The sequence below is a fragment of the Hippopotamus amphibius genome, chromosome 8 (assembly GCF_030028045.1).
Source record: "Hippopotamus amphibius kiboko isolate mHipAmp2 chromosome 8, mHipAmp2.hap2, whole genome shotgun sequence".
Classification (NCBI taxonomy): domain Eukaryota; kingdom Metazoa; phylum Chordata; class Mammalia; order Artiodactyla; family Hippopotamidae; genus Hippopotamus; species Hippopotamus amphibius.
In genome coordinates this window covers 130,611,380-130,630,736 of record NC_080193.1, presented here as the reverse complement: position 1 = coordinate 130,630,736, position 19,357 = coordinate 130,611,380, and the positions used below count along the sequence as shown (strand labels likewise).

At 39.0% G+C, this 19,357-nt stretch overlaps 1 protein-coding gene across 1 annotated transcript in view; it reads left to right on the top strand.

The window, feature by feature from the left end:
• The window catches only part of MYO3B (myosin IIIB), a 471,877-nt gene that overhangs the window by 324,330 nt on the left and 128,190 nt on the right, over window positions 1-19,357 (top strand). The window contains exons 28-29 of the mRNA XM_057747118.1: window positions 17,552-17,663; window positions 18,581-18,743. Coding sequence (XP_057603101.1) covers window positions 17,552-17,663; window positions 18,581-18,743 — 275 coding nt within the window. The remainder of the gene's footprint in view (window positions 1-17,551; window positions 17,664-18,580; window positions 18,744-19,357) is intronic.

Below are 19,357 nucleotides of genomic sequence, written 5' to 3'. Positions count from 1 at the left end.
TTCCAGAAAAGAAGAAATCAGTTAGAGCTCCCTAACACAACACAACATATGCCCTATTAAGGCAATAGACTATAAAAGCAGGCTGCTTACTTGGTGTATTAGTCAGGAATCTTTTAATAACAAATGACTGAAACTCAAATGAGTTGAAGCAGAATTTAAAAGGGGGTGATATATTGGCTTACGTAGCTAGGAAGTTCAAAGATATGTCTGGATCCAGGGCATCAAGCAGTTGTACCAAGCAGTCTTCTTTTCAGCAGCTTTGCTTTCCCTCTTTCGAGTTTCTTGTCCGCTAGGCAATTCTTCCTCACACGTTGGCAAAGATGGTCCCTGGAAGCTCCTGTAGGAAGAAGCATCCTAAAAGCTTAGCCGCAACAGCAGCAAGCAGGTTCCTGAGAGTTACCACATGAGGAACTCTCTGGTTGCCCCAGCCTGGGTCACGTGCCGGTGCTTAAACCAATAACTGTGCCCAGAGGGATGATTGGCAGGTCTTTGGTCAAGTGCTGGGAGATGGTGTCAACCCCATGTGAACCATGGTCTGAGGGCCTCTGTGAAAGGAAGGAGAGGAGGACGATGGATAGGCTAAAACAATAGGCATTCATTACCCCTTGTCTGACCAGTCCATACCACGGAATAAACGGTAAAAGTGCAGAAAGGTCCACCCCAACCCAGGTAGCTAGAGGAGGTCTTTAATTTAGAATTTTCTAAGAAGAATAAAAGTTCTGTTGACAATAACAATGATAACTCTAGAATAAGAACTACATATAGTTTACTAAGCATCGTCGACTTCCTGTTTTTGGGGATTTTTGTCTTTTGAACCACAGCTCTACTATATAGCGGGTTTCTGAAAACAGTTTCCAGCTCTACATCACCAAGGGATTAGAAAAAACTCATAATCTATTCTGTTTGAATTCATCATCTTTTGACACTTTCCTCTGACCTTCATCAGTATGGGCCGTAATATCCTTGTCCCACGTAGGACTGTGTTGGATGTCAGTTTTCTTTGTCAGGGTCTCTCACCTGGCCTCTATTTGTACTCTAGGAATAGTCTTTAGTAATTACTTTGCTCAAGAAGGGTGCTTCTTCTCTTTTATACTGCAGATTTCTTGCCACGATTTAATATTTCCTAAACAAAGGCTTCTTTCTATTTCAACTTATTCTCTAAGAGAGAAGACCCATTAAACTCCTCACTGAGGACATCGCCAGAGTTGACCAATTGACTTTCTTGGATTCTAGAGCAATCTTTGAGATCCAGATATTTTTGCCAGTGGATGGTCTGGGGCAGCACTAGACATCTAGATATTTTTGGAGTTGAACTTTGTTTACAAGTTTTTCGTATTTGGACTTCAACCCTTGACTTCATACTCATTTTTGTATCTCTAGCATCTTGTATGGTATGGTGTCTGCCCCAATGCCCATGGTGTGTGTGTTTAGTATTTCCCAGATGAGGGACTCCATCAGTCAGGAATGCATTTGACTGTGAATAACAAACAAACAAATATTTTTAGTGGCTTAAACCGGAGTTTCTCAATCTCAGCACTGATGACATTTTGGACCAGATCATTCTTTGTTGTGGAAGGCTATCCCTGTGCCTTGTAAGATGTATAGCAGCATCCCTGGTTTCTACCTATTAAGATGCCAATTAGCCCCCTACCCCAAGTCATGACAATAAAAATTATCTCCAGATATTGCCAAATGTTCCCTAGGGGGCAAAATTGCCCAAATCGAGAACCCTTGCCAAATAGATTTGTTTGTTTGTTTGCTTCTCTCAAAAATAAATTGAGACATAAGCTATTTTAATATTAGTTTAGCTGCTCAATGATGCCTTCAGGGGAATACCTTCTGACCTCCTTTCGTTCCTTTTTACCGTCTTTAGTGTGTGGGTTGGCTTATAGTCTCATGGTCATGAGGTAGCTGCTGCCACTTCAGGCTTTATGTCTGCATTTGAGGCAGGAAGAAAGGAAAGGGGCAGGGCAAATGGCCAAGCCAGCCACGTTTGCCCAGCTTTCATTAGCAAAGGAACCATTTTCCCAGAAACCATTTCGCATAACCTCTCATTGGCCTCAACTGAGTTGAATGAATATTCCTAGCGACAGAGAGGGGCTTAAAAAGTAGGGAACAGGAGTGGGGTGGTGCATTTTCACCCAAAGGGAAACTGGTGTTCCGTTAGCCAGGAAGAAGCGGGAATGGAAATGGGAGAGGCATAATTACGCTTATCACAGAAAAGTAATATTTATTAATTAAATGGAGTGACTGAATGACTATGGGGCTGAGTGAACTTGAGTAAAATACGTCCATTTCCTCAGAACCTACTCATTCTGTACTCTTTGCTACCTAGCTTCTTCCTCAAGATTGTAGTTTAAGAATTAAAAAGTGCAGAAGTACCTGAGTAGAAGCAGGCAAGATATTGAGGACCCTTGAATCTCATTGCCTTGAAAAGATGTGTTTGCAGTTTTAAGGCTGCAACAAATTCTTTTAGCTCTTGCAAAGTAAACTGAATATCATCGGTTATCACTGTGAAAACTTCATCTATGGGGACAGGGTTCCTTACATCCCCTTGCAGAGCCCCAGGGCTAGTACTGGCTCACAGGACAGGAGTTGAGAGAAAAATCAGCATTAGGGAAAAATCCAGACATCTCAAGAAAGACTGAAATCCAGATTTCAATTTTCAAAGAAAGAAGCTGCTACTTTCTTCTCTGGGTAGGCAGCAGTGAATAAGGAAACACAAATCCTTCATGCCTTGTCTTTCCCAGGACATCCTGGGTTGTTTTTCTTTTCACCTGTAACCACACAGGTGAAACCTGACATAAAATAGATCTTAATCTGTTATTTACATAAACTAGTATATCTGCAAATAAGTGAACAGAATCCTCCGTTCCCTGCAAATTGATTTACATGGTTGTGAGGGACATGTCAAGACGTAAAACTTAGGGAGGAGAACGCACAGCTTCAGCATTGTGAGTAAAATATATCACATGCTGATGTGAACAGTCTCTGCATTTAGCTTCTAGGGGCAGCAGTTGAGTGGTGGCATTCTCTGGAAGGGAACAGCTGTTCTTGTATACTGTCATTCCCACCCTCTTGTTGTTGTTGTTGTTGTTTGTTTGAGAGAGCGAGTTGCTCACTGCTCCCCAACTGTGTGTGTATTGGTGCCTTTTATGTAGGTGAGACCTTGGATGACTTTTCTCTCTTAACTCTATTACCATTGTTATAACCTTGGTTAGTGTAATAAACAAAAAAACATTCTAAAAGTACCTTTTAAGATATCATTGAATGACTCTAAGAGATGTCCTAGTCCAACGTTCCCATTTCACAGATGAGAAGACTGAGGAGAGGGATGATGTAGCTTCCCCAAGGTCCCATCTCTAGGAGGTGACAGAATTAGTAACTCTCCAGGTTACTGTAGACTGAAGAGAACTTCTGTGACCACCTTTCTCCATTCTTAGGATGCAGTATGGGTTCAGATTGGCCTGGCCTGGCCTGAAGATCCCTCCCATCTTACCTATAGATGATTCAAAATCCCAAAGCTTATTCTTTTAAGGTCCTGCCTTTCTCACAGAGCCCATGCTGCTGACAGTTGTCTCATTTATTCAAGTATCAGAAAAGTCATTTCTGTAGCTGAAATCTATAGTGATGATTCGAAAAGTGGATATAAGAGGTAATATCAGTCACACCTCTCCAAAGATACTGAATAGCAGTAGTAACAATCCTAGGCTGTGTTTCCCAATTTCCTTAATGTCTGGTCTGTGGGCAGTCTCATGAGCTAATTCAGTTATAGGGAGGAATCCATGTAGAAAAAGAAAAAGAAACACAGGGAACAGTGTCCATGCTATGGAAACAGTATGTGAAGAATTAATAAAGGAAAACAAGAAGAAAGATACTATGAAGATATTAGACAGTATCAGTGCAGTTGAGAAGACTGCCACCCTGGACTTTTGAATTGGCTGCCCAGCTTATTCTATGAAAATCAGTAGCTGAATTAAAACTCTATGTCCCTGCACCCCAGTGTTCATAGCAGCACTGTCTACAATAGGCAGGACATGGAAGCAACCTAAATGTCCATTGACAGAAGAACAGATAAAGAAGATGTGGCATATATATACAATGGAATATTACTCAGCCATAAAAGGGAATGAAATTGGGTCATTTGTGGATGGACAGAGTGTCATACAGAGTGAAGTAAGTCAGAAAGAAAAAAGCAAATGTTATACAATAACACACATGTGGAATCTAGAAACCTATTCTAGAGGATCTTATTTGCAAAGCAGAAATAGAGACGCAGAAATAAAGAACAAATGTATGGATACCAAGGGGGAAAGCGGTAGGGTGGGAGGAATTGGGAGACTGGGATTGACATATACACATTATTGACACTATGTATAAAATAGACAACTGATGGGAACATACTGTATAGCACAGGGGACTCTACCTAATGCACTGTGGTGACCTACATGAGAGGGAAGCCCAAAAGGGAGGGAATATCTCTATGTGTCTGTCTGATTCATTTTGTTGTGTAGTGGAGGGTAAGACAACATTGTAAAGCAACCATACTCCAGTAAAAATTTTTTTAAAAAAGCAAAAACTCTATGTCCCTGCTGGCAGATTCCTTAAGCAAATTTCAGTGGGACTAGCTTATGTTGGATAATAACAGTGGAGCGACAGAATGAAGAAAATAATGAACAAAAGGAGAAAAGGTGAAAGAGGAGGCGTATGCAAGGAAACCGCCTGGCACAGAGATGGCAAATGGGCACCACTTCGCTCTCCAGCCCCAGCTGCAGACCTGGCTCCTGAGTCAAGGCACATCTCCTCCAGAGCCCAGATGGGGCTTTGGAATTGCCCCCAATGTGGTGCTCTAGGAAACCCTGCTCAGTCCATCAGCTGACCCACAGTTGACCTCTTAGCCATTACTCTTCTATCATGTTCTGTTCATATTATGGTGCATATATGTCCAACCTTGAAAACCCTGGTTTAGGGATGACTCAGAGAAAGGATTGCCAGTTGCTTTTTCATAGACATTTGGGTTGGGGAAGAGAAAAATAATTTTTGTCAAAGAAAGGAAGAGAAGACAGGAGAGACGGGCATTTATTGACCACCTACTCAAGGCAGCCTTCATATTAGTGCTTTACACATACATCTCACTTACTACTGGTATTAACCTCCCAAATATATGAAATTATTCCAGTTTTACAAACGAGGAAACTGGTTAAAGTCATACGGATAGTGTAGGGTAGAGTCAGGATATGGAATGAGAGTCAATCTGATTTCAAATCCCATCCTCAACATACATAAATGACACAGTTGAACACATCCAAATAGTCATTGCAAAATCCATCTTTTAGAATTCAGGCAGAAAAATACATTAATAATTTTAATTAAAGATGTGAACTAGAACGACCAGTTTAAAGTTTAACTTTCTATTACAGATTAATTTGTGAATAAACTCTTCAATCTCTAATTCCATTTTTTTTTCCTTTGGAAAGCCTCCCATTTAGAACTTAAGAGGAGGCAGCAACAGCATCAGAAACATTTATTAAGCGGCTATTGTGTGCGCCAAGTGCTGTAGTGAGTAATACTAAATTAGAATTTACAATCTCAGGACTTCCACAATCTAATAGCACAGATCAACGTGACTTTTTATCCCAAGGTCCAAATCTGAAGAGTCTTCCTAAGGATATAATGGATATAATGACTTTTTTTTTTTTTGGTAGCAGATGGTGGCCAGCTGTTCTGTCTTTATTAAAGGCCAAACATGAAGGGAAAAAAATTAAAATAAAAGAGCTTATGGTAAATATGAGAAAGAACTTAATAAACTAAATCTGGATTTTAATATACACTAAAGGGAAATGGGCAATTGGGGGTAATTATCAAATTATCCAAGCCAAAATAGCTCAGTTCCCTCCATTATCTACATAAGAGAAAATTATTTATATGGATTGAATTGTTCAGATAATTGTCCTGTATTTCGGGTGTCTGAGTAGACAATCTGGGTGGTCACTGATACAGATATAGGGTCCCTCAAGGGATATTTTAAAATAGGAAAAGGATTGATACTCTTAGCCATATGATTGGGAATGTTTCTACTTAGATGTAGGAAATACTAAACTAGTACACATGATTCTTTGACCAGGATTTGGGCCCACTGTAATTAAGTCATAACAATTTTTACTTAATGTTTGAAACTAATTTTCACATTGCAAAAATAATGTATGAATACCTTTTCCTCTAAAATTGTAAAATATTATATGTTAGTCTTTCTTTCTGCATCCCTAATTCCATTTTCCAGCATCCCCATCATGCCCCTCTCTAGAGTAGCCATTATTATTTTGGGGGTAGTTTTATCCTTTCAGAACACACACACACACACACACACACACACACACACAAATACAGAGAGAGAGAGAGAGCCATTGAGAAAGGGAAAACCCCCTAAATTTTCAGCTTAACTTGAATCACATATTTTATACCATTTGGCAACTTGCTTTCCTATTTAACAATATGTATTAGTGATAAATCCATGTTGTTCCATAGCTCTAACAGGTTCCTTTTAACTCCCTCATTGAAACCTGTGATATTTATTTAGCCATCCCTCTCCTGGTGGATACTGACATTGCATCCAGTTGTTTGCCAACAAGGCTCAATAAACAATCCTAAATAATAAACATGTTTGAGAATTTCTTTAGGGTAGATTTTGAACAGTTGCCCTTTCCAAGGGAAAATGAGATGCTCCAGAAAGTCATTTGGACCTAACAAAGAAAAAAGATGATGGAGTGACATGGGAGCCAGTTTCTTTCCTCAGATACACTGGATCACTGTAGGCAAGTCACTTCACTCCCGTGGGATTCTGTTTGTCTAAGTTAGTGATTTTTCAGCTTTCCACACATGAGACTATCCTTGAGCACTAATCTGTTCAAACACAGATTGCTGAGCCCCACCCTCGGAGTCTCTGATTGAGTAGAGAGGTGTCTGTGCAAGTTTCCAGGTGATGCTGTAGGAGACTTCCACCTTACTCAAATGTAATTACAATAACCCTAGATTTGTGATAGTGACAGTACTGGGTTAATGATAAACATCAGTTTTAAAATCACAGAAGTGATTCTTTAGAGCCAAGGGACAAGTCAACATAGCATCTTTGTTGGATGGAATCTTAAAGAGTCATCCAATTCAAATACCTAGATAAAACTAGAATTTCTTCGGCAACATCCTTGACCTTGGCAGTCTGCTTCCCATCAAACAGGTCTGGGTCTAAGAATGTACCCTCTGGCTCCTGAGGTAGCTCATTCCATGTTTTCAGATGTTTGATCACAACCAAGTCCCTGTTAACCTTGACCAAAACCAGCCTTCAGAAACTCCTATGCATCCATCCCAGTTCTACTCTCTGGGCTTCAGACAGCAAATCAGCTCCCTTCTCCATTTGATAGCAGTCAGCTGTTATGTTCCCCTGAGTCAGTGGCTCAGAAATTCTACAGTGCATCGAAATCACCATAGGAGCTTGTTAAAATACAGATTTTTGAGCCCTGACCACAGAGATTCTGATTCTGTGTCTGGAGTGTGGCCCAGGAATCCACACCTTTTATGAAATCTCCAGGTGGATCTGATGCAGGTGGTCTGCATATGACAGTTTAAGAGACTGTGTTCAGGACGCGCTAACCCAAAATATGACACTTTGACATATTGAATATTTCAAACTGAAGGAATTTGAGAAATGGCGTGTGTAGGAAGGACTTCCCGACCTTCCAGGAAGCAGGCCATAAAACTGTCTTGTGTGAGATTTTTCCTTCACCACCTTAGTCAGAGTTTGGATTTTTCTTGCACTTTCCTGGGTCTATAGTTCTTCCTTGTTACTTTGCAGCAATTTGAGAGCCTTAAGCATCACCTTCCATTGGAACCCAAAAATCTAGGAGGAGCTTTAAGCTGTGACTAGACTTCCAGTGGACTCATCAGAGCTTAACCCAACCTGGACCCTGGAGTCTCCTCAGATATCCATCTGAGGAGGGGAAAATTCCCAGGAAGTTTCAGCTGCCTCTCAACCTGTCTCTGAAGTGTTAATAAAGAACCTTCATAAATGATTCAACCCTAGTACCAAATTCCCTTTCCTTCAACCAGAATATCCACCTCAACAGGGTGGACAGAGACTTGATAAAGGCATCCTCTATAGGAGGAGAGGAGTGAGGACATTGTTAACTGCTTGGGAAGAAGGAATAGAAAGGATGATTCAAATGATTAAATACCATTAGGGCAACCCACTTCCTCTGACTCAAGGAGAACCTTGGCAGAAGAAGGTTGAGACACAATGAAGAATGCAAAGATTTAGATGTAGCTGTCATTACTGAGGATATTTTCACAGAGAATAATTATGACATGGAGTCGATTGAGCCATGAACTTTATTCTTGTACTGTTTTTTTCTTGTAGTAATTTTAGGATCGTTATGAAGCAACGAGGGAAAGCTACTGTACACTAGGACAGGCTGTGTACTGGTATTTTGATAACCTACAATATAAATTCTGTGATGCCTTTTTTCTTGCAACTCTTTTCTACCTTGATACAGGTAACTTATAAGAAATCTAGGTAGTTTGCATTTGAACGACTTGAATATACTTTAGTTCCACTTCTTGATTTGACACAAAGAAACACTAATAGGTCTCAAGTGTTGCCTGTTTTAGAAGCCTGAAGTCAGTAAGATGAAACCCAATATCAAGAATTTGAAACAAATTAACTTGTGTGGAACGAATGTAAAGAAGACACTGGGTAGCTTGACCAGAGCATAATTAGAGCAAGGTGTATTAACTAAATTCTCTGGTTATCAAAAATTTGAATTGTAATAAAAAATTTTGATGTTTTATTTCAACTTTCAGTAGCAAATGAATGTATGTCTATCGGGCCTTATCAGGATTTGAGACATATTTGGGTATCGTTAAAAGAAAACTGTATTGTAAGAGGTACCCTGCTTACACCCAGAGGAAATGAACATCCTTATCTCCGAAGACAAAGGACACAGAAAGGAATATGAACAAACAGGCCTTGCTGAGTTTCCCCCAGTTTACTATACGTGGCTCACACTCCTTGTCTTATCACGTTTCCACAGCCCACCACTCTTCATCACACCTAGCATTAAAACACTCAAGTTTAATCATTTCTCCGGGTGAAGGCTCCTGTGAAACTTAAAACTTATCTTGAATAGATTTATATGCTTTTCTCCTCTAAATCTGTCTGTGAAAGTCTAGTTCTCAGATCCAGACAGTGAGGGTCCCTAAGAGAGTCAAAGAAAACTTGTTCCTCCCATACAAAACCCTGTTAAGTATTTTTGTCTATAAGCTCAATGACCCCAATGTCTTCACCAGTTCCTCAGGTAATGTGGCTTGAGTTCCCTCACCATCCTGGTTGCTAAAGGCTCCCTGCCAAAACACACCCCCAAATACACTCATTAGCCCCCTGTACCCTGATTTGTTATTTTTCTTGGCACTTGGCCCTACTCAACATGATCTCCTTTATGTAAATACTTGTTTAATGTTTGTCTCCCTCACTAGAATGTAAGCTTTGTGAAGGTGGGGAAATTGTCTGCCTTGCTCACTCATGTCATTCCAACCCTTCCGTCAGTATCTGGCACATTAGTAGTTCCTAAATAAAGCTTAGTTTAATGAACAAATGAGTAGAGTAGGGATGAAAAGCCAATTTAATGTAGAAAGTGATGAGTGGGAACTACATAGTTATATCAGAGACCTAAAACTATGCAAAATGAATGATCCATCCTAAAGTTACTCGCTTAAGGTTTTTTTTTAAAGGAAAATAAAAATGTTTTTCTGTATAATTAATCTTTTTTTAAAAAAGTCTCATTATTGACTTAGCTCTGTGCCCATCTCCATTTAGAGATATAGATATTTTGCATGCCTTTGAGTGCCAAACTCAAACTGGAGGGATGAATCAAAGCAGAGCTCACTCATGATCGGTTGGGATTTCAAAAGCATCTTTAAAAGAGGAAAATCTTTCCCAAACAATGTAAAAATGCAGGGGGAGAGTGACCAAGATAAGAGGAGCAAATTAAAAATGTCAGGCATTATAAAAATGTAAGTAATCTCCAATGCTAATACAATTTTTACCTAAAACAGATAGCTCCTAGTTTTCTCTCTCCTCTTGTCCTTTCGCCTTCCAGGAGTATGGATAATCATTAGGAAAAAATAGAGGAATTAAAATCATTATACATACTGTCCATTGTCAGAGGATGTCATTGTCAGAAGACTTTGTTGAAAACAAAGGAAAAGTTCAGCCTTTATTGCATCAGTAATTAAGGAAATGCAAATTAAAACCACAGTTAAATATACCACATTTTGCACCTATTTTGGTGGTAATGGGTAAGTCTGAAAATTCCTAAGGCATGGATAGAGGGCAGCAGGACTCTCGTACTCCACAGATGAGGCTGTAAATCAGTGGGATCACTTTCGAAAATGACTTGACTTTTTTAGTAAACTCCAACACGAATATATAGCACTAACCAATATTTCCACTTCAAAGGTTATAAGTAGAAAAGTGGCAGTATTTCTGAGCACACTAGACCTTTTAGGACTGCTCAGTAGCACCAGGTCTACCTAAGTGTGAGGACTTCCTGCCTCCACCTGCCCATGTTCCTTTTGGTCAAACCTCCATAGCCTGAATTTTTCATCTTCTTTCTTCCTCTTGCTTAAAGACAATGTTCAGAAGAAGGTAAAATATGGTTTACATACAGATATAAAGATGAATGTGTTTAAATAATGTATTTAATTCATATGATATGAGGGAACCAGGCAGATGTTATCATTGGTTCAAAGGAAAAAATCAAACCAGCACAGGTCTATATGAAGTAAAGGAATGTTGAGATGAATTGTGAATAGAGACAAAATTGTTTTTTCCACAGTGGAGAGGAAGTCAATTAAAATCATCACCAAATGGATGGAACTTATCTATCAGTTATCTACAGTTTAGAAAGAGTTGCAAAACAGCTCAAAGAAGATGAAAGGGGCTAGAATCTGATAACCCTGGAGAGTATGCTGAAGACAATGTCTGTTGTTTTCCATTGAAACACCAACACCTTGCTGATACACGAGTGCAAATATTGTTTGGCTCTCTCACACATGTGTCAAGGAGTGCCTGACAGCTGACGTTCAGATGTAGGAAAACAACACTTCTAAGTCAAAAGCCCAATATTCCCGATCACTGTAGACTCTCCAGTTAGCTGAAAGTGCTGGAGGATGAAAGATCCCTGTTAGAGAGTCAAAGATACTACCCAGTGTATACAGGACACCAGGTGCATACACTAAGCACTAATAGTAGATGTAGGTTAGATGAGTATAAAAAAGCCCGAACTTGGGATTAGAAGACTGGGGGAAACCTCAGCTCTTCTTACTAAGTTTGTGACCTTGAGCCAATTGCTCTGGCTCTCTGGCTTTCTCTCAGGCTTTCTTCTCTAAACAAAGTATGGATTTTTATTGATGACTCTAAATTCCCTTCAGGATCTAAATGTTTATTAGATGAGCCAGCTAATCCCCTGCACAGATGGCCCTGCAACGGTGCCCAGGCACGCAGAATTTTGACATAGGACAGGGAAGATCTGTTTGTGAACATGAGGAGAAACAGCTGGATTTGCATGTCCTAGACCCCCAGTGTGCAGTACACAAGCCCAACATCTGCGGGAAACTTGGGAAGTTCAGTGGCAAAGGGAGAAGAAATGAGAGAGAGGAAGGGAAGTTACTGAAAAACAACCTCCTACCAACACATGACTTTTGCACAAGACTTGCCTCTACTGTTAGTGACGTTCTAGGAAGTTTATCACCAAGGTTGGCTCTGTTTCCACTGTGTTTAAATAACAGCAAAGGGGAACTGGAACTGTATTAGGGTTCAGAGAAACAGACCGATAGGATGTGTGTGTGTGTGTGTGTGTGTGTATGTATTTATATATAAAGATATAGGTATAGATATAGATCTCTCTCTCTCTCAGAGAAATTGATTTATTTTAAGGAATTGACTCCTGTGATTGTGAGGGCTGGCAAGTCAGAAATCTGCAGGGCAAGCTGTGAGACTAGAGATTCCAGCAGGAGTTGATGTTGTAGTCTTGTGTCCAAAGGCAGTATGGTGCTAAAATTCCTTTCTCCTCAGGGGACCATAGACTTTTCTCGTAAGGCTTTCAACTGATTGGATGAGGCTCACTATATTATGGAGGGTAACCTGCTTTACTTAAATATTAATAATATTAATTCTTCTGACCCAGAAACATAGTATTTCGTTCCATCTATTTAGGTCTTTAATTTTTCTTAGCCAATGTTGTATAATTTTCAGTGCACAGGTCTTACACATTTATTGTCAGATTTATCCCTATGTAGTTCACATTTTTAAATGTTATAAATGATAGTTTTTTCTATTTCAATGTTCAATTGTTTGTTGCTAGTATATACAAATACAGTAATTTGTGTATACTGATCTTTAGTCTACAACATTACTAAATTCAATTATTAGCTCTGGTAGGGATTTTATTGTTTTGTAGATTCCATGGGATTTTCTACATAGACAATTGTGTCATCTTCAAATTGAGACAGTTCTACTCATTCCATTCTTATCTAAATGCCTTTTATTTCTTTCTCTTGTTTACACTGGCTAGAACCTCTACATGTTGAATAGAAGTGGTGATAGGGGACATTATTGACTTGTTTCTAAGCTTAGGGGAATAGGTTTCAGTTTTCCACCATTAAATATGATGTTAGCTGTAGGTTTTTCATAGATACTTTATTTTTCAGGTTGAGGAAACTCCCTTATAGTATGAGCCTATTGAAAAGTTTTGTTTTTTTAAAAATAGGGTTAGATGTTGGGTTTTGTCAAATTCTTTCCCTCATTTACTAAGATCGTATGCTTTTTCTCTTTTAGCTTAATATGGCATAAAGTTGTTTGTAATATTCCCTTATTGTACTTTTAATATCTGTAGAATCTATAGAATGTCACTAGTCTCATACCTTTGTTTTGTTTCTTTTCTTTTCTTTTCCTGATCTATGCGGCTAGATGTTTACCAATTTTATTAACCTTCTCAATGAACAGCTTTTAATTTCATTCATTGTCTCTCTTTTATTTCAATGATTTTTCACTATGATCTTTATTATTTCCTTTCTTCTGCTTACTTTGGGTTTAATTTGGTCTTTTTCCTAATTTATGGTGGAGGTTGAGATCATGTATTTGAGACCATTCTTCTTTTCTATTATAGGTGTTTAATGGTATACATTTCTAAGTACTACTTAAGCAGTGGCCCACAGATTTTGACAGGTTGTTTTCATTTTCATTCGATCAAATTTAATTTCTCTTTTGATTTCTTCTTTGATATATGGGTTATTTAGAAGCCTGTTCTTAAATATTTGGGAATTTTCCAGAAATCCTGTTGATTTCTAATTTAATTCCACTATGGTCAGAAAACATACCTTGTGTGACTTGAATATTTTTAATTTATTAAGTCATGTTTTATGGCCCAGAATATGGCCTATTGTGGTAAATGTTTCATTATGTAACTGGAAAGAATATGTATTCTCTTATTGTTGGCTGGAATTTTCTATAAATATTCACTAGGTTAAGTTGGTTGTTCAAACCTTCTATATCCTTGATGATTTTTTTTTTGCCTACTTATTCTATCAATTATTGGAAGAGGGTATTGAATTCTCTGACTATAATTGCGTGTTTATTTCTCCTTGCAGTATTAACTCTTTAAGCTTCATGTATTTTCAAGCTTTGTTGTTAAATGCAAAAATGCTTAGAATTTTTTGGTTCTTCTGATGAATTTACCTCTTTATCACTATGGGATAAACTTCTTTATCCCTGGTAATATATTTTTGCTCTGATATTAATATAACCAGTCCAGTTTTAATTTGACAGGTGTTAGGATGGTATATTTTCTTCTTTTACTTTTAACTTATTTTATCTTCATGCATTTTTTGGTAAGACGATGATTTAGAGAGATTTGTTGTGGTGGTGTAAAGATATGTCCACAAGTCACTTGATACTCCTCCTTTTGAGAGGTAGAACTTAAATTCTCTCTCATTAAATGTAATCTGGACTTAGTGACTTGTTTCTAATGAATAGAAGAATATGAAAGAAGTGATGATGTATAACTTCTAAGCCTCAGTCATAAAAGGCATTGCAAATTCCTTCTTGCTGTCTCTCTGGGATCCCTTGTTCTGGTGGAAGCCATCTTCTATGTTATGAAGATACTAAAACAGTCCTCTGGAGAGGCCCATGTGCAAGGAACTAAGAGACATCCTCCAGTAGCCAGTAAGGAACTAAGGCTTTCTACCATTAGCCTTGTGACTGCACCATCTTGAAAATAGATCCTCCAGCCTTAGTCAAGCCTTCAGATGACTGCAGTTTTGACTGACATCTTGACTGTAATCTCATGAAAGACCCTGAGTCAGAATTGCCCAGATAAGCTGCTCCTAAATTCCTGACCTTCACAAACTATGTGATGATAAATGTCTACTTTTTAAGCCATTAAATTTTGGAGTACTTTGTTATGTAGCGGTAGAAAACTAGTATATCCTAGGATCTTATAGATCCTTCCAGTTTGTGATTCTGGCATTTAAATGCAGGAGGATGTGTTTCTAGTTGCCTGTTGCTTTTACTAGTACTTTACAAGCTGCTTTGCCTGTTGAATTTAAAAACTCTTCCTTGAAAAGTCTGTGTTCCATACAGCAAAACATTTTAGGCAGAAAATTAAATAACATTTTTTAATAGAGATATTTTCCACTGGATATTTACTATTTTAATAGCTTATATGTTTTAATAAGATGAGACCTTGGGAAATTTAACACTTTCCATAGAGTTCTGAAGCAAGGAAGAGCTCTTAGGTCCTTGGAGGGCCAACAGGAACTATGTGGACCCCTTGACATTGTATGCAATGTGTTGTGTCAAGAGCATCTTCCTAAGAAAGAATATGTATAGCTTTTACCAGATTTTCATAGAATCTCCCACCCCACCCCCCAACCCCGCCAAAAGAAAGAGTTAAGAACCAGTTATTGGGTCACTATTGCCACCTATGAGAAGTCAAGTACAGAGAGGTAAGTGACTTACTTATGGTTAGAGACAGAAACTTTCTCATTCTTAACTCAGGGCTCAAACTCCAATCTGAGAGATGAATTGTACCTACCGGAGACAGCTCAGGGCAGAAGTGGTCTTTACAGTGCTCTCAAGTGCCTAGACCCTCAGGACAAACCTTTACATGTATTATTTTGCTGTTGCATATCTCCTGCATTTTTAACTCGACAAGCTGCCTCAAGAAGGGGGTGGAATGGATCTTCTCCAAAAGATGTCCCCTTGCTGGCAAACCTTTTATCTTGGTGCCTTTCAATGTCGCCCTTATATTGACGCACACAGAAGCTTAGCCAAAGCGCTTTTTTAAAACAAAAAACAAAAAACAAAAAACTATGGTATCTGCTAGAATCCAAAATTACTCTGTGGAGGAAACAACATTGTATTTCTCTGACCTGATTACTGTAGACATATCACTTATATGTTTCCTTAATATTTTTGGAAAACTTCACATCTTTGCAATAGTGTTATCCATGTCTTTCTGAACTAAGCCAGATATGAATGTTATCATCATAATAAATTAAGAGATTTGGGTTGAAGAGTCAAAAATCAAAGTGAATTTATAATATTTATGTTAGTTCAAGATACAGTCTGCCTGTTTATAAATTAGATATTGCTAAGAAGCATCCATGGATGCCCAAAAAACAAGGAAAAATCCTTGGAGAGCTAGAACATATCTTGCAGTCTTCTTAACATCCTGCATAGTACTTGTCATTCATTAGATTCTCTTTAAATACTTTATCACCAATAGTATTGAGTAGTCATCCTGAGCAAGCCTGGATGATTAAGGACAAGGGAGCCCATGTTATAAATGGCCAGACCTAAAGGAAAGAGAGTAGGAAGTCCTAGTTTTACCACTGACTTTTACAAGCTTTCTGTACTTCAGAAAGCTATCTGTACTTCAGCTTTCCCAAGACATTCACCCCATATAGATTTGCCGTCTATTCCCACCATCCCCGTGCACTCTAGGACACTATCTTTTTGCTTTGGTCGAAACCAAATCCAAGAAGCTGTGACTGAAACTACAGTCCTGGAGAAACTAGGACTGAAGAATCTGTGCTGATGCCACAAACTGCCCAGACCTAAAGCTGACTTCTGGCTGTTCCTCCTCCCGCTCAGCTCCAGAAGACATCTGCTGTGAGCAGGTTCCTGGGCTTGGCCACATGACCTAGCATGGTCCTGGCCACCATTCAGGGGTTCTGAGAGAGCACTGCTCCTCCTCCTCAAAGGTGGAAACAGAGACCCAGAGTCTTGGAAACATTCCCAGGATCTCTGAATGCAAATGTTTTCAGCAAATTCAGCATTCGATCCTAACTTGTAAAACAGTCTTGTAGCACAAAGATAAAGTTAAGTGGCTCAAATGCTAATTGGGTATATTTATTTTTCCATAAGCAGAAAGACATGGGAATATTTGGCAGGAGGAAAGGACATATTTTATATTTTGGTGATTTTCTTAAAAAGTAAAAACAGCTCTATATTTTAAAGCAATTCCAAAATAACAGATCACTATTGTCTGAGGAATGACAGGAAAATCCTCTGACAAGGAAATTAAGTTTATTTTTAAACTTCCAAGTGGTTGAATTTAATTATAGATGGCAGCAAAGAGCAGAGAAATGATCCTTGAAAATTAAAAAAAAAAACTAAGGTAAAGTTTTCTAAAAGGATAATATATTATTCAACATCATGTACGTATATATGCATATACATATATACAGACATATATATGGACACGTATAATACACATACACATATATACAGATATATGTGTATATAGACACATACAGACAGACAGACAGACAGACAGACACACACACACACACACACACACACGGAGAAGAAAGAAGAAAGAAAAGGGGAGAAAAACCCTTTTGGTGGTATTCTTTGAGTCTACCCAGAAACTCTTTCATCTGGAAGTATGGAAGTTCATTAAAATGAGTAATTTAGGAAGACAAATGTGGTTTTGGTGATTGTCTCAAGAAAACATACCAACTTTTTACCTTGAGAGAGATATGTAGCTTAATGGACAAAATCAGGAGTGTCGGGCTATGATCATTTTTGCTATCTACATATTGCTTCAAAAGGGATTTTCAAAGTAGAGTCAAAATTTATACACTGAGATGAAAAATTATTTTATATTAGTAACACTAATGTTTAAAATGATGATTTTCACTAGCAGAGCTGTCTAAATTTCAGTTTTTTAAAGGATTAGATACTTTGATTTTGCATGTGACAGATGTCAAGTATGCATTGAATATCAATTACAAAGCAATATTAAAAGGAAAATACAAATAGCAGAAAATATGAAAGTAGGTAAGAGCTGATAAACATGAATTGTATATCTTCCACTACCTAGTATCCTACTATTGATGCTCAAGAAATATTTGGTAATTAAGAACAAGGGGCCAGAGAAGTTCTATACTGAACCAAATGGTGACTAAAAAAAGCTTATTTCACTCTTTTATTTTGTAGGTATTATTACTTGGCATTCAGAGCACATCAAACACCTCTTGCTAGCAAAGAGAGCTGCGTCGCTATCTTGGAAAAGTCCAGATTAGATCACTGGCTGCTGGGAAAAACAAAGGTAGTTCTTTCTTTGTTGTTTAGATTGTCACTCGAGATGCTCTGTGTGTACCTTTGTCTCCTATCAGTGATTTGAATACCTCTGTAAGTTGTGTAGCTTAGCAGACAAGACCCCAATCTAACAGTGATTTTTGCTAGTCTTGGGTCAGGAGTCCCGGGACCTCAGGGACCAGAGGAGGAGAATTTGCCTCCTGTTCTGCACGTAGTTTGAGAACCATTTAGCATTTCTAGAATGAGACCTTTGAGCTCGTCTTTAAATGTCCCTTTTTTCCATGCTGCTTATTCCAGCACTGCAGGCAAGTACACAAATCAAATTCATGACGATAATGAGTATCTTTCATAGTTTTGTTCATTTTTCGTTAGACTTGTGGTATTTACTGCCCACTCTGGTTAGTAGTCTCATCGCGTCTAGCTTTTCATTCAGGGGAACATCCTGTCCCTGCAGGATCCCAGGTTTTTATGGTCTGTTCCGAATTGCCCTACAAAGCCAGCCTTCGCCTGAGTGTGGATGGCAACACCGCTGCCCCTCGGCAGAAATTAGATCACTGCAGGTCATCCAGGCTCCCTCCCTCACTGCTGTCGGCCATAGGTCAGTTCTGTTGGTTAGCACCTCCATCAGAACTGTGGGGAAGGAGACCAAGCTGAGAAAATGGAACTCATGGCAGAACTGAGGCTGGCCTGGAGAACATGTAGGATCTCCTAAAACCCTGTTAACTTCATCGTCTGTTTATGTCATATGGGCTCGACCTTAGAAGGGGGATTGTATTTGCTTCCAAGAAGTCAGTGATGTTAGCATAAATCAAGCCACTGGAAACTTTATTTAGATGATACTTTTAATATTTATCTTAAGAATATGTTGAAGCAGGATGGATTTCTGTTTGGGAGCCCATACATAATGCTGAAACTGTCTCATTTCAGGTTTTTCTCAAGTATTACCATGTTGAGCAGTTAAATTTGCTACTACGGGAAGTCATAGGCAGAGTGGTTGTGCTGCAGGCCTATGCCAAGGGGTGGCTTGGAGCCAGGAGATACAAGAGAGTCAGAGAGAAGAGAGAGAAGGGGGCCATTGCCATTCAGTCAGGTAAGCAGTCCTGAATCTTGGCATTTCATTAGGTACTCGAGGCCACTCACCTAGTCCTCTTCTAGGTGGTTCCTTCTCGTCCCTCCCTTCCTTCCTTCTTCTTTCCTTTTTTTCCTGGCTTCAGCAAATATTTATTGAGTAGCCACTGCAGGCCAAACCTTGGGCTAGGTGCTGGGGATGTAGCCGTGAGCAAGACTGCCATGGTCCCTAGCCTCCAGATAAGCACATGAGCCAGCCCTACCCGCGGAAAGATATAGGCTGTAGCAATGGAGGGATGTAAGACCCAAATCACACAGACATGTGCCTCAGCTCCCAGATGACTCATATCATATACACTTCAGATCCATTACCAGATTTTCAACATCAGAATTGCTACTGCCACGTCCAGGAGGCTTTTCTAGCCCAGACAGAGCTTGTAAACCAAGGAAACAAATCACTAGGCTCTGTCACACGCCCAGCCCAGTCAGTGCCTCTTTGCATACACATGTGTCATTTGTATTACAAACAGCATTTGAGCTCCTGTGTTATCTCGAGTGGCTGTGAAAGCCCCAGGTCTTGAACATAGTAGATGATTGACTTTGTGTTCTTGTAGCCCAGAATCCTAATGTCCACTC